Source organism: Thamnophis elegans, chromosome 5 (genome assembly GCF_009769535.1).
Source record: "Thamnophis elegans isolate rThaEle1 chromosome 5, rThaEle1.pri, whole genome shotgun sequence".
NCBI lineage: Eukaryota > Metazoa > Chordata > Lepidosauria > Squamata > Colubridae > Thamnophis > Thamnophis elegans.
This window is the reverse complement of record NC_045545.1, coordinates 62,859,174-62,875,597: the sequence shown is the minus strand read 5'-3', so window position 1 is coordinate 62,875,597 and position 16,424 is coordinate 62,859,174. Positions and strand designations below refer to the sequence as shown.

General features: G+C 37.9%; 1 protein-coding gene and 1 non-coding gene across 2 annotated transcripts in view; both read left to right on the top strand.

Moving 5' to 3' along the window:
• The window catches only part of CSRP1 (cysteine and glycine rich protein 1), a 36,597-nt gene that overhangs the window by 15,935 nt on the left and 4,238 nt on the right, over nucleotides 1–16,424 (top strand). The window contains exons 2-3 of the mRNA XM_032218155.1: nucleotides 4,369–4,481; nucleotides 15,182–15,350. Of these exons, the coding sequence (XP_032074046.1) occupies nucleotides 4,370–4,481; nucleotides 15,182–15,350 (281 nt within the window). The 5' untranslated portion in view covers nucleotide 4,369. The remainder of the gene's footprint in view (nucleotides 1–4,368; nucleotides 4,482–15,181; nucleotides 15,351–16,424) is intronic.
• LOC116509818 lies at nucleotides 16,253–16,357 on the top strand. The gene has a single exon (XR_004255542.1). It is a non-coding gene; the product is annotated as a U6 spliceosomal RNA (small nuclear RNA).

Genomic DNA, 16,424 nt, shown 5'->3' with positions numbered 1-16,424 from the left:
TCCATAATTTTATTTTTCTTCTGGGAGAGGCTGAAATAATTCAGTTAAAGTGCACACAGTATTTTGCATTCAGTGGTTCAGAATCCAGTCTTTGTCATTTCCATCTAAAGGATCTCAGATAGCATTACTGGAATGGGTTTGAGACCGAATCAAACAAGGCATAGTAGGTTAAATATGTGAACAGTCTAAGGCAGTTTCCTGTGAGCCTTTATTTTAATTAATAACTTGTAAGTATATATGACTAAGTATAATTAGACTGTAACCTCCAGAGTATTTTATTTGATTCCCTTGATTCTCTAGCAGCTTACCGGAAAATTGAATTATATTAGCTTATTAGTATCCTTTTGTCTTTCTATCTGCATTAAAATAATATGAATCTGCATTAATCAGAACTTTGGCTTTTATCTAACAATGGCCTCATTAGAAATAAAACCAAAGTCATGTGAAGATTAGAAACTAGCATTAAACACATCCAGTGCATTTTCGCCAGTGAATTTCCTGTTCAGGCTGATAGAATCTTGCAGTTTGAAAGCTTTCTGCTGTTGTATCTTAAATTCATGCAATTGTTCATGCTTCATATTCTCTTCATATTTCATGGCATGTACTATATAAATTCAGATGTTATTGGTAACTTTCTAGTTGTAACAAATATATATTTGATTTGACATTCAGGCAAGTTCTATTTTTCTATAATTTCCTCAATTCTCTGTCTCTCTGTCTCTCTCTCTCTCTCTGTCTCTGTCTGTGTGTGTGTGTGTGTGTGTGTGTGTGTGTGTATTTCTACTCTTATTTTGGAATAACAAAAACATTTGAATCAGTGGTGGGTTCCGGATCCTGTTGCAATCAATACGGTGCAACAGGTCCGGGCGTCCACCACATGCACATGTGCAGTGTGCGTGTGTGTGTGTACTTACCACCTGCAACCCTCCGTGACACTCCAGCTGCTCGGTGGAGTGTCATGCAGGGGCTGTACACTCTGTCCTTGTGCGCGGAAGTCCAGATCAGCTCAAATAGCACCAAGGGGCGGGGGGGCATAGCACCGTATTGGAACAGTACCTGGTGCTCCCAGCAGGCACCAGTACGCCTGTACCAGGGCATACCGTTCGTATCCCACCACTGATTTGAATCCTTTTGTAATTTGTAACATGCTAGTTTTTGGTGGCATGAAAATCACAGTTCCTTTTTGTGAAGGTGGTTGCAGTTAGATGAAATAAACTTGAATTCTAGTGTAAAAACCTTCCCTTAATTATTCACTCATCACAGTTTTATTATAACCCAGAAATATTTTGATCAAATCTTGAAAGTATTAGGAGGCATTCCAGGTTATCAGGAAATACTTCAATTCATTTCAAATCCAGAAGACATGTTGAGAAATGCATTTCTTATGGGAAGCCACTGATCCACTGATCCTGTCTTTCTGACCTTTAGTCATTCTATGTCAAAATCACATGGAGATTTCTCTGCCAAGGCTACCCACAAGAAATTTGCTTTATATGAATTGCCTGTCATGGTTGCATATTGAAACAGTTCTTTAGGGACACTCCTGCCTGTTGAAAGGCAGGGCTAGCCTTTTTCCTGGCCTGCTGCCCTAGTGGGGGGGGGGGGGCAACTACTGGAGCCCGTCGGCTCTATTTCCTTTTAAGGCAATCTGTAGGAATCCAAGGTAATTTAATGATTTGGCTGAGAGGAAGACAAAACACAGCTAGTTTGCAGGATGTTGAGGAAAGGCAGCTTTGGCAAGATAAACAACAGGTTTTGTTTTTAAGTTTCATTTTATGCACATCTTTCTCTTTGGACAAACCATAGTTATCTAGTAGTTTGGGAGTAGATGGCCCTGATATTCACAAGATACCTATATTTTCCTCTAATATCACAATATTTCTTTCTTATTCTTAATGTCATTCAAGGTATCCATATCAAAAGGAAAAACTTTTGAAAAGAATGGACTTCAGACTTCACTTCCTTGTACCTCAGACACTGTTTGGTGCTTCACAGGCAGGCCTAAAGGGGAACTATTTGGAGAAGGTTTTGGAAAGAAATGTGCAGAGAATTGCAGCAGATCTGCTTTGTTTTTATGAGATAGAAAGGCAGACTTTGCTTAAATTTGTTATTTCAAGTTACAGGAGACATTTCCTTCTTGTGTATCTGGTCTTTTCCTCACTCAACCCCCTTTTAAACCTGCCATGTATGCCTAGAGATGCTATGTTTATTTATTTTTTCTTTGGTTACATTAGCACTGCTCCAGTGGTGTGTTTCTGCCGGTTCGCACCGGATCGGGAGAACCGGATGGTGAAATTTACCAGTCTGGTGAGAGGAGGTTTGACCGGTGGACCCGGAAGTAACTTCCGGAACGCCTGCCCCGGTCCTGTCGCTTCTCGCTCACCCCCACCCGTCGGGAAGCCGCTCCATTGCTCTCTCCCCCTACCTGTCCGCACTATCCTAGCCCAATTCAGTGTAAAGTCCCATACTTGGGAGTGGAAGTGAACGGAGAAGCATGGAGAGGTCCAGCAGCACAATCCACCAGACAACAGTGGCAAGCTCAGGAGTTTTCTCCTGGATTCCTCTCTGTCATGTCTCCTCTGATCTCCCAAAGTTCTTTCTCCAGGGTGTGATAGCTTTCTATTGGATTCCCCTCTGTCTTGCCTCCTCCGTTCCCCCAAAGTTCTTTCCCCAACGTGTGATAGTTTTGTCCTGGATTCCCTTCTGTCTTGCCTCCTCCGATCTCCCAAAGTTCTTTCCCCAGCATGTGGTAACTTTCTACTGATTCCTCTCTATCCTGCCTTCTATGGTCTCCCTAATTTCGGCCCTTAATCCTCCAGTTGTCTATTTTTGGGAGGTTTTCCCCTCTCCCCCCCCTTAATAGGAGTCCCAAAAGATTTTGCCACATGGCTTGGGGGTGGTGGTTATATGAGTGTGCATGAGTGATGTCAAGTTGGCCATATCTGCCCAGTCACATGACTGCCAAGCCACGCCCACAAAATAAGCCACACCCACAGAATATGTTCCAAAAATTTTGAAACCCACCACTGCACTCCTCTTCAAAAAGCTTCTATACGTGCTTTTTTTTCTTTTTCTTTTATTAGGGTACTATAGTGATGGGTGAGGTTTTGTTTAAGTTTCCTTCTTACACAGCTATTAAAAGGTTCAGGATGAACAATAGATTCCTTCCTTATCTGAGCTTAGTTCAACATGGGATGAGGTAGCATCAGAGGGCTGCTTACATCCGGTTATATATTTCAGCTCTCTGCCAAACAGGAAATGGCTTAGAAGTGCTGAACCAGTGCTTGAAAGCTGTTAAGGTTTGATATAAAAGAATACATTTGGTTTGAATGCATCCAAATCATTATAACTTTGGGTCCATGGGTCAGATGTTTCTGTAGTAATATGATCTTTGGTTCTGGACAGGGTTATACTCTCCCAGTTAAAGGTCATCCACAACTTGGGAATCTTCCTGCACTTGAAGCTTCTGCTCAAGGAACAGATAAAAGCTGTGGGTAACAGGACTGTTGTATAATTAATTACCTCTGCTCCATTAACTGCAGCCATTCCTGGATCAGAAGCCCTTTTTGCAATCATTCATACCATAATCACTTCCTGTTTGAATTACTGTGTCTAGTAATACGCTCTATATGGGAATGCCCTTGAAAAGCATTGAGAAGTTACACCTGATTTAAAATGAGTATGAATGCCCAGATAGCAATGTATGTCTCCCATTTACTCAGCTGATCCCCTTACTGTAGAAGCTATATTGATTGCCAGTTGGGTTCCAGTTGTGATTCAAGGTTGTGGTTGTCACCTTTATGACTCTACATGGCTCTGAATGTGTTTTATCTGTGGGGTTGCTGACTCTTCCTATATTCAACTAACTATCTGATCAGATGAAAAGATTCAATTCCCCCCAAGACATCATCTATCTGAAAATGCCATTGGGCATTGCCTCTATGCATTAGCATTCCTTCCCTAGGAAGCTCCATTCTGCTTATTTTCTCCTGGTTTCAGGAAAGTCTTGACTTTGGTCTCTAGCCCAGGAGAAGGCATGTTCTGCATGTTGGAATACAATGGTAGATACCTGGGTTGGTTTTTGTTGGGTTTTTAAAATCTGTTATGTTGTTTAAATTTGCATTTTTTTTTCCCATTGGGATCATTTATTTTTATTTAAATGGTTTTTTTTAATGATTTGTTATCTATACAGAGCTGTAGTAAATAACTGAATTCTATGTGGTTTTGTTAAAGGCCATTTGGGCAATTTCTCAGTAGAGATTTTAACTGGTTGATCCTAAAGCAGTTTCATACATTCCAAGAGTAAAATGAGACGTGCTTAAGTCCCTCTTGGTTTATTTTTGAATTTCTCATTTATTTTGTTTACAGGATGCCAAACTGGGGTGGAGGCAAGAAGTGTGGCGTATGCCAGAAAACAGTGTATTTTGCAGAGGAAGTACAATGTGAAGGCAACAGTTTCCACAAATCCTGCTTTTTGTGCAGTAAGTATTCAAGTCCAAAGTTTTATGTAAAAGTTTTGGGGTTTTTCCCACACCAATACGCTGTACCCAACTTACTCTTACCAGTGTTGTATATCAACAGTTTCCTTCAGCTGCCAATGAGGAGTAAGTTACAATGGGCTTTGCACTGTGCCATCACAGAACAATCTTTGTTTTGATTTACTGCAAAATCAGTTGGAAGAAAAAAATGGAAAGAAAACTGTTGAAAAACAGATTTTTTTATCAGCATATTTTCACCAATGATATTTATAGTTACCTAGCACTTTTCTTAACTAACATATTGCTTTACCTTCAAATTCTTCACTTCTGGATTTAAGGGTTGTTAGATTTCTTGGGCGTTGATGGGTTGAAATAGAACAAACTGATCTATTTTCATAGGAAGTTATAATATGAAACTTAAATAGTATACTAACAAAGGAAGAAGAGAGAGAAAAAAGTTAAAAGATTATAAGACTCCATCTCCTCCAGCTAGAAAAAAAATAACTCATGTATTATATATATTACAATAGGTACATAAAAGTAATTTTTCAGCCTAGAATTACTTAATCACTTTTTCCATTGTGTTAATAAAAAGCTAGGTTAAATATTACAGTTTCTTCAATACAGTATTTTAAAAATCTAGAGAAATCATTTCTAACTATTCAAACATCTTTTTTGGCTCTAATCTCTATTACTCCAAACCTCTTCCTAAGTCAGTAAAATGCATTAACATATTTGGAAAAAAAATTAATTTCCAAAACCAAGCCTTTGTCCACCTGGGATTAATGGAAAAACATTAATTTGGCTAAATTAATGCTTTTTCCAGCATCTCATTTAACTTTTGGCTAAAAGAAAAGCCAATCCCCAGCCACGTTATCAGAGGGGTTAAGTAATAATTTTCTATTTATGCACATATTGCCTTTTCCCTTTAAAAAAAACCACTGTATTCCACAAAATAAGTCAAAATATGGCAAAGTTAAAAATCTGGAAAATTAACTTCTCTGTTACAATTTAAATAGAGAAAACATATAGATCTCTTTAGTTTCACTTGGAAAACTAACACAGTCATTTCAATATAAATGTTCATGGGATGGAAGAATTTAGAACAAATGTTTCCTGAATTATAAGTATGATTGAGATTGGCTGAAATAGCCGAGGAAAAGACATATGAAATCTATAGACATCATCTCTAAACATTAATGATATTCAAAAAGCAGTTCTGAAGACAGTTCAAACTTTGTGTGCACAACATCTACAATGGGTTTACTCGTCACTCTAAGCCAACATTAGTTTTAAGTCACATTATAACTTACCATGATGTATAAACTCTACTTCTGTGTGCATGTGCATTGAAACACATGGTCTCATCTTCAGGTGAGGATGGTGTTCCATTGAGTAGGGCTAGCAATAGAAAAGGCACAATTGCTGTGTTCCACTGGTAAGATTTTTAATAGTTGCGACCAAGAGCAGATTCCTCTGCTGCACCCGATAAAGCAAGTAGAGAACTTTAGGAGATGTGAATGTATAATGAATCTGAGGGAATACAAGTATCCAGACCCACCATGCCAAGTGGTCACACATGCCCTCCCTCTCTGGTCCCTTCCCCTTTATATATTTATATACATAAATAAAGGTTATTGCTCTTGTTCTCTTAACTTTCTAATGCAAGCAGAAATAGATGAGTCTTACTAGAAGATCAAATGATCGTTTGTAGATGGCTTTTGGAATTAATGAAAGATTATATAACAATCAGTTGAAATTGAATATATTACATTACATTGTAATATTATATTACACCAAGCTATGCTGTAGGTTGGCTGTTTCTGGTCAGGAGGTTTCTGACTAAAGGAAACAGAGAACCGCCTATTTAGATCAAATGTTAATCCCTACTTGCCTTTCCATGGGAAAAACAAATTAGAAAGCTGTATGTCCTGGTAATGCCCAAATTTCAAATTAAGAGTTTTACAACTAGTTTTAGATATCCAAATTAAAGGTGCATTACCGGTAGTTGTCTGAAACAAAACAAAATAAAAATCCTAACGATTTATTGAAATATATTTCAGATTTTTTTTCATGTATTCTGTGTAAAATTATTTCATGTTAGCATCTGATCTCACTACTCTAGATATTGTTGTGATTCTGATCTACTCAATAATGGACTTGTAGATTTTATATCTCCAGAGCCACTTCCTTCCTCCAGTGAAGCTGGGAATCTGACATACAGCCTCTGCAGCCAGCTTATGTTTAGATTTTAATAGAAAGCTTTTTGTTCTTATTCACAGCTCCATTATTGCATCCAGGGTTGGTTTGAATTCATGCCAATCAGCTGACCTTTTGTTCTGCCTTAGGAATCTCATGTATCCTAAGACTTGTTTTGCTTGTTGCATAAGCTAAATGGTAGCTGGTAGGAGGAAATATAACAAATAGTATGCATGACCTGGAGTTCCCTCAAAACATTAAAGGAATTGATCTCCTTATGGTTGACTTATCACAGTAGCGGTAAGCCATGTTTTTCCCAGAAGTGGATAATTGTAGCAAAGATACTGCCCTTGGAGCCTCTTGACTTTTTAAAGAAATCTTAGCCTTAACATCTATGGATGTGAAAGTTGTCTCTAATATGATGTAATATTTTATTCCATTCAGATCATTGTTGCAATACAATTCACAGTCCTAATTTAGGGGAAAAATCAGTATTTTAAACTTAATGGTTGATTCAGATTGGCTCAGTTCAGAAAATCAGTTTATATTTAATTTGATTCAACATTTGCATAAATTAACAGGCCAGTTCATGTTTTTAAATAGTTTTATTATAGCACTAACACTTAGACCTATAGACTACTTCACAGTGCTTTACAGTCTTCAGCAGTTTCCAGAGTCAGCATATTGCCCCCAACAATTTGAGTCCTCATTTTGCCGACTTTGGAAGGATGGAAGACTGAGTCAACCTTGAGCTGCTCAGAATCCAACTCCTGAGCAGTGAGTTAGCCGCCGCCGCCGCCTCCTCCTCCTCCTCCTCCTCCTTCTTCTTCTGCCATATTTGTAATCAGACATTAGCAATCATGTTAGTGATCCTATTGTTATCAACAACCACACGAAAAGGTGCTGCTGAGTTTCGTCCAAACCACTCGCTTAGATTTTGAAGCCACGGTGTTCTTCTTCTGCCTTGACCTACTTTGCCTTCAATCTTTCTCTGAAGGACTAAGTGAAGTAAGGCATATTTTTTTGGGTATTGCTTTACATGTCCGAAATATTCTAACTTTTGCTTTTTAATGGTTTTGATAATATTCCTTGGCTTTCCCAGGTGGCTTACCACCTCCTCATTTCTGATTTTGTCAATCCAGCTTATACGTTACCGCAGTCTGTAAATCCACATTTCAAATGCTGCTAGTTTCTTCAAGTGGCTTTCTGTCAGAGGCCAATTGTCCAATCCATAGAGCAGGATAGAAAAGATGTAACATCTGACAAGCCTCGTTTTCAGTCTAGGCTTATGTCGTGCCTGCAGAAGACTTTTTGATTTTGAAGAATGCTGTGAGCGAGCCTGCAGTATTGCATTCTAACCATTGCATTATCATGGCTCATATAAGTTACAATTACGGACAAAAACTAACACAAAGTAAAAATAAATAAACAGCGCAGAAAAAAAATAAGACTATAGTAAAGAAAAAGAAAATAAATATATAAAGAAATGACTTCCCCCTCGTTACAAGCATAAACAATGTTAACAACCTTCTGTTTTTTCCCCCTGCCATTCAATCATGACTGATTCTCAGAGACCGCCTAGAAAAGTCCCTGTGGTTGAGTCTTTTTATTTACCACATATGTATTTTACTTCTGTATTTTCTTTTGTGTACTTTACCCTGGAATTAGATCCTGTATTTTATTTTTGTTTTATATGTTTGATATGGTCATAAGACTAATCAATTAATACGCTATCTATACTATAATCTATATTACAGATTATATCTAGTAAACTATCTAGACCCCCTACGACCCCATGGATCATCATTTCAGATATATTCACTAGTGCAGAGAGACAGGCAGAGATTGCATAGAATTACCTAAGCAATTAGGGACCTTCCCTGAAAGGTCCCAAATTGACTTTCTTTCTTCAAACTTCCCAAGAAAGAGAGTTTCCAATCCAAGCCTGCTGCAGTTCTCCTGGCATCAACTGCAATTACATGGTCCCCATTGACCATAACTCCTTGTCAGCTTCCCCATTGACTTATGACTGCAGATACTATATTAGTATATTATTCCTAAAATCACATATTTAGGATTAAAGTCTGTCAGCTCATAAGCAAGAAGCTGCATTACCAAATGTATCACAGGAGTGAACTTAGATGAGATAAAGTAAAATCATCATTCTTCCATTTATCATGAAACTTTTACCCCTCTTACATTCAAATACCTAAAATATATCAGAGAGTAGCAAAAAAAAACAAAAAAAACAAAAAAACCAACCCTATAAATCCCCCAAAAGTAAATTACAGCTTTCATCAGTAAACTATCTAGAAAGTTTTGAAAACAGGAAGTTCTTAAATCTTTTTTTTTAAATATTGTTTGTTGGTCCTGATCAGTCCTGATTAAACTTTTCTTTGACAAAAATGAAGAATGGATGATAATTTCTCTAGAAAAACAATTGAACTAGTAATGAATATTACTAAATTATTATTGCATTGATTATAGCAGAGAGAATCCTGGGCTCTGGCTATATCAAAATAGACATTATATTTCTCTGGAAATGTAAATATGATACAGAATTGTCAAAGGGAAGACATCATTGTTTTGTTTCTTTGTAGCTTGTTCTCAATACACATACACACACACATACAAAAAATATTGAAGATTTGATGACGAAAGAAGTGGATTAATATTTAGGTGAGGAGTAATAATTCATCATAAATTTGCAGAAACGGCTGGGTAAATTATTACTTTTCTAAGACGGGAATAAAGACTTTTGTGAAAATAATACAGACAGCTTTGGAAAAATAAGATAAACTATGATAAAAGCTGATGCCTTAAATATGGCTATTCCAGTGTAAGGAAAAGTTTTATCTTAAAATGCCAGTATTCAAGCCACAGTGATTTATAGGATCTCAAGGGAGGGCAATAAAAGAAGAATTAGCTGTTTCTTTATGAGAGGGGGAGTTCTTCTAAAGATCCTCCTTTCATGGCTAAATATTTTATTACTTCTCTCCCTGGTGGTTTTCTCAGCCAACCCTTTGCCAGCCCAGGGATACAAACACCATATTTGGTCAACAGGATGAGAAATTCAGCCTTCTTCTTTTCCATATATAGAGAGACTGCTCCTACTGTTGCTGCCTCTACTGCATTCCTGAGAGAATATTTGGTTTTCTGTTTGCATTCCTTGAGAGTAAGACAATTTATTGTGGCTTAAAAGCAAACTCTGGCTGTTAAAGGCTAGCTGCTACGGTCCATCACAACAAGAAGAGAACTTAGGTTGCAGCCTATGCTGCAGCCAAGTTCTTTTTCTTTTCTTTTCACAGGCAATTGCTCTTCTAATCATGTTAATAAATGGACAGAATCCAACCTCTCTGGCACACACACACACACACAAACACACAAACACACACACAAAATCTATACTCTGTCTATATTAATATTTATGCCTGTAGTCTAGTTCCAAAATAGCCCTATGAACAGTTTGGTCTTCTGTTGCCTGAATTATAATAAAGCAAATTTCTTAGTCACCATTAGCCACTATGAAGGCTTTTAGCTTCAGATGATATCAATTACTGTCATGAATTGTGGCTTTAGTATTGACTTTTTACAGTATCTCAATCTATGTTGATGTGGGTGGTGGAGAGAAGATGCTTTAGTAGCTGGCTGATGGCTCTCAGCATCTCTGCTGGAATGGGCTCAGCTTCTCCTTTTAATTTGTCTGCTGTTGACTTACCTGAATCCATGGCTTCTCCTCCTTAGTCATCTGCTAAGCTGCACTTTACTCTGATGGCTGCTCCACTTCTCTGCTTCCCCTGCGTGAAAATTGCTTTCCATTGATACCTGGATAATAAGCAGTTGTAACCAGCTATAACCAGGCACTGATAATGTTACCTAGTTAGGGTAATGAAATGTCTGCAAAAAAAAAAAAAGTAAGGTCAGAGAGCACCAAGGACCCTTACAACAAGCATGTCCAGGTGCTCCTTAGGCCATTTAAAGTCCCAGGAAGAAAAAACAAAGGAAAGACAGAGCTCAAGCTGGCCACTCCAAGGCTGATTTAACAATTTTTAAGGAAAATCAAGCAACGTATTACTACTAGTAATTGTAGAAATCTAAGTATACTGCAAATAGAATGCAATGGAATTGGCCTGAAAAATACTGAGATATACAGAAAACTGAATTATATAGGCAATTGAGTAATAAATACAACAGATGCCTTCATGAGTGGTCCAAATTTTGTCTAGAAAAAAGAAAAATTCAAATGTGGTTGGCCACTCTCACACTTGAGCCCTTTTCCTTTGATGGATATCAGTTTGATTGCTTGGTAAATAATGTGGTATTTCTTTGGTATGTACTATTCTTTTCCTCTGAGTATCTTGCCTGGTGGCCTCAATTCTCTATTTCCTACTTGATTTTTTTTTTAAAAAAAAACTCAACTGCACAATCCATGTTTGTGATCAAAATAATTCCTATTAATATGATGTTATATCACTTCCTGTGTATTTTTTCTAGACATTATATATGGGACAGTTTATGATAGGATAAAAAGGTCACAAATCCAGTAGCATTTTTTTTTCCAAATAAATAAATTTTATTAAGAGGCGTAAGCTGTTGAAAGACTCCTGATTGACCTTGCTGATGGCGGTAGCTTAACGAGCTGCCCCCGGGTTCCTGGCTGCATTATCTGCCTAAATACCTGGTAGATAAACTCATTCTTCAGGCAAAGAAGATGAGAGAGAGATCCAGCTGGCAAGAGCTTTTCTTTGAAGTTTGCAGCTTTTTTTTTTTGCTGCGAACGGTAGGGGGGCCTACCGAAGGCTGAATCACACCTCCGAGCCAGGAACTTCTGCCGTAACCACTACGGCGCAAAGTAAGGAACCCCCGCTTAGGACAATTTTTGATATATCTATTTGAGATTAATACAAGCAGAGTCCGTACCCGAGAACTTTATCTGTCCCCCCTTTTTTTTTCTTTCAAAAAGAAAGAGCTTTCTTTGTGCATCGGGTTTCTAAAAAAATAAGCTCCTAAAATGGCGGATGCCACATTCTTAACTGGCCGACAGAGAGAAAGATCAAAGGAACAGCCAGATAGCATTCTCTGACTAATTAGTTTTGTTTCTCTGAAGACCTACCAAGATTTTTTTTCCCTTATCAACTTTTAAAAGCTGTAAAAGCCTCCTTGTTAATATAGAGACATTCTAAAGAGAGATGAATATGAACTGTTTCATTACAATGCTAATCTTTTGAAACTTGCTTTGTTACAATGCTTTTTTCTGAAACCTTTTGAAAAACTTCTAAGAACAAATAAAGGGGGGGCTTAATACTTTCTTCTCTCGCAAGCTACACAACAAGCCAGCAGAGTTTGAATAATTGTTGAATAATTGTTTGAAGAAAAGAAATAATGGCATCAAAATCAAAGTCGGGGAGACGTCCTTTTAGGAATACACCTCACGCACTTGGCACAAAGTTGCAGCTTTCACCCTCTACGCCCCCTACTGGAGATTTGCTAATGAAAGAATTTTTTTTTGAGACTCTTAGAGAATTTAGAGAGGAGATAAAGAAACTTAATGCAGACTTATGTGATAAGCTTGATACTAGGATTGCCAAAACAAAGGACGATATGGTGGGACTTGTAACTGTATTGACAGAATATGTTGCTGGAATGGAAGATAAGCTAGAGGTTCTTGATGAAGCCAACACTAACTTGACATCCAAAATTGAAGTGATGCAACAAAAAGTTGAAAACGCAGAAAAACAAATTGTTATGATACACTACAAACAGATGGAGCTTGCATTAAGAGTTAGGGGGCTGCGTGAAAACGAACAGGAGAACTTGAAGCAGATTTTCTCAGAGGCCTTTAATCGTCTGGTGGGAAGACCGGGGATCAACTTTGACTGGCAGATCGAAAAAATTTATCGCATTAACTCTTGGGCGGCAAAACAGAGACAACTTCCTCGAGATGTAATTATATATTTTACTACAAGAGAGTCTAGAAACGTGATACTACAAGAATCTTATAATACCAGGCTACAAATTGGCGGACAGGACTTGATTGTCTTGAAAGAAATACCACCCCAAATGCTAAGAGCCAGGAGAGATTATGCTTTTCTAGTGGAAGAACTCAGAAACTGTCAGATACAGTATAGATGGGATGTGCCATTTGGTATTATAATTACATTTGATAAGCAAAAATATCGTCTCAACTCTGTATGGGAAGCCCGAGATTTCTATCACAAGACCCTGAAGGTGGGACACCCTGAATCATCTGGATCTGGAGAAAGACTGCGAGAAGGACAAGATAAACAGCAAATCACACAACTACCAGACAGAAAGCACCATTTCCTCCTTCCGGAAGGGCAAGGAACCAGAGAACAAGGACCTAGCTGTACGACTACCAGACGAATGGGAAAACAAGGCAGATTGCAACAACCTCAATAATCATCGGCCATTGATCAAGGAGTTATGTCTGAACTCTTTACAGAAGAGAAAGAAAATATTTTACTATCTCAAACAGTTCAAGAACGATATAACTTGTCTGCAAGAAATTCATATTAAATTAACTGATCCAAAATATCTGTTCAACCTCGAACTTGGTCAATATTTTGTGACCTCTGCTACGCAAAAGAAAAATGGTATAGTTGTATACTTAAGAAAAGACATTAAGGCTGAGTGAACTGAAGCAGATCCCTTTGGAAGATATATCGCATTAGACCTAATTCTAGAAGGGAAAAAGACTTGATGGACAACTTTGAATTTTATACAAATCACTAATGATTTATCTTCTAGGGTGAAGAAGACAAAGATCGCGGCGAGGGTTCTCTTGGATCATAACCCAGTCTGGACGGAATTGGGAAGGGTAGTGCAGGCAAGAAAGTCTTGGAGGTCGAATGGGACTTTATTTTGATATGAAAAGTATATTAATGATTGTAAAAAATTGCTATCTGAATACTTTGTTCTGAATATGAATAAGGGCATATTCAGGGAATTTGTAGGAAATGTAAGTAAAGCATATATGAGAGGAGTACTGATGAATACAAAAAAAAATATATAGACATAAACAAGGGCAAAAATGAAAAGAGTTGGAAGAGGATACCAAAAGAAAAATTGGAAATGTATCCAAATTGTGTTATAGAGGAAGGAGGCACAAAGGGGACAAAATTAAGGGTTTAGAAACAGACAGATACTTAGATAAAGAGATAAGGCCCCTAGCTAGAGAAGAGTACAGGCAAAAGCTGAATCAACAAATAACTTCTGGGGAAATCCTGCAGGTAATCAAACAATTAAGATTAGGAACAATGTAAACTGCTTAAAGTTTGTGTAATGGTAAGAAGCTGAGTTCAACGCAGAGATTTTACTGACTTTTTTTTCTTCTCTTTCTTTTTTCTTTTCCCTTTTTTTTTCTTTATTATTATTTTTTTTCCCCTAACTTTCTTGGTTTTAATACATTTTAGACTGTGTTTGATAAAAAGCTATACTGTGTACGGGCTCTGGGAAGCTGGGAGGGGGGAAGGGAGGTGGGGTCATAGGGGGGAGGGGGGAAATACAGTATGTGCCAGATTTTAAAGTAACATGATTGCACTTGTATACTGTTGCTTTTTTTAAAATTTTAGTATAAAAATAAGAAGCTGAATATATCGATAGATAGTAGAAATACACCGAAGGGAGGAGTAGAGGGAAAGAAGAGGGAGGGGTAGAGAGGGTGGGAGAGAGGATCGGAAGGAGGGTGAGATGGAAGGGAGGGGGAGAAAGGAGTGATAGAGGGGGAGGGGAAGTAGGAGAGGGGAATGTTGGAGGGGAGAAAGGAAAGTTGGAGGGGGGAGAAAGAAAGGGTGTATGGAGGGTTGAAGTGGTATATTGGTTTTGTATTTTGGGGAGTACAAGGATGGCTGTGTTTATTGCCCAATGTTATATGGCCCCAATCATGCACAGTATACATGTGACTGTATGAAATGAAAATGAAAATAAAACATTTGAAAAAGGAAAGACTCCTCATTTTCTGCTTTTTCTGTATTTCTATTTGTGAGTGGAACCTCAGAAATAAAATAATACAGTTTATGGCTGACCAAATTGCTCAAGTTAAATAGGTCTTTACAGATCCATACTTGCAGCTTCTTTGCTCTGTGCTAATTCTCCAATTAGATCCTTTTATCTTTGCCGTGTTAAAGAAAATGTGTGAGAGAAAAATATTAATTTACTCTCTCTTTGGAGCTTTGCCCTCCAAAAAAATATAGAGGTGCATTTAAAAAAAGAAAACAGAGCTATAGAAGATCCTGATAGATCAGCTTTTTATCCAAATAGGTTTCCTTGGTTGTATTGTAGACCAACATCATAAAAGGCACTAGATTGGAAAAGATGGTAATAGATCTTCCATGCTGAAACTTGTTCACCCTATATAATGTACTATTTAGTGGTATTGCATGGTTCCACAAATATCCTAGTTGCCTATATTACAAATCAAGGCCTAATACTTAAGCTTATAAAGGTGACATTTTTTTATTTTTGTCCTTCCCAAATGACTGTAGTGGTTTGCAAGAAGAACTTGGATAGCACTACGGTGGCTGTGCATGGAGAAGAGATCTACTGCAAGTCATGCTATGGGAAGAAATATGGACCGAAAGGCTATGGCTATGGACAAGGAGCTGGGACCTTAAGCATGGACAAGGGTGAAGCATTGGGGATCAAACCTGAAGAGTGAGTTGTACTAATGAGAAATTTGCAATGTGTGATTGCTTAATATATTGATTTGAATTCATATCGTTATTCAAATATTGTGGTTACAAAGAATGTAGATGTTGCCTAGATAAAAATCCAATTTGCAGTGAAATAAGCTATTAAATGTCTTCCGTTATGAAACATATTCCTAGTGTCAGACCTGGAAACAATCTTTTACATTGGGCCTTCAGGCCTGCCACATTTTTTACTGGGGGGAAATGGGAGGGGGGAATTATATGGAGTATGGGTAATATATAGTTAAAATAACATTCCTTTCTCAGAGAGTCAAGGACACCTTGTCCTGCAGCTATGATAGTGTGACTGGGAGGCATCTCCAGTTTTGGATGGTGCCTGATTGGATCCTGTGATGGACATGTGGGTGCTGGGCAGAGACTTAAACTTTCATTTGGGTGGGGAAACCTGGAAACTTTCAGATTTGGGTTTTCCGAGATGTGCCAATATGACATCTCTAATAAAATGGAACTTTGAGGAAACTCAAGCCTCGGAGTCTTCTTTCATTGCGGGTATCACTTGGAACCTTGACGCATAGGTCTCAAATGCAATTCATTCTAAACCTACCTAGATATAATTATGACCTATTTATATCAAATGCTAGATTTTTATTGAACTATGGCGTGAAAGTTGATTTTTTTTAGGTGGGTGAAAGAAGGTTGGTAAATTGTATATCCAGCATTCTTTAGGTTCCCTACAAGTCTTTGTTCAAAATTACATGCTTTTACTTAGGGGAAATAAGAATAGCTAGAAAAAAAGTGGCTGCCGGAAAATGTTTGGCCAGTACTGGTATGCATGCCCTGAGATTTTGGAGTGAAAAGCAGAGCAGCTTACTAGGTAGCAAAGGCAGGAGTTACAACGGTTTATTTTTAATGTTCGGCAGTACATATACTAAAATTGGAACGATACAGAGAAGATTAGCATGGACCCTGCGCAAGGATGACACGCAAATTTGTGAAGCGTTCCATATTTTTATCAAGAGCCAAGGTGGCACAGTGGTTAAATGCAGCACTGCAGGCTACTGCTAGATCAGCAGTTCAG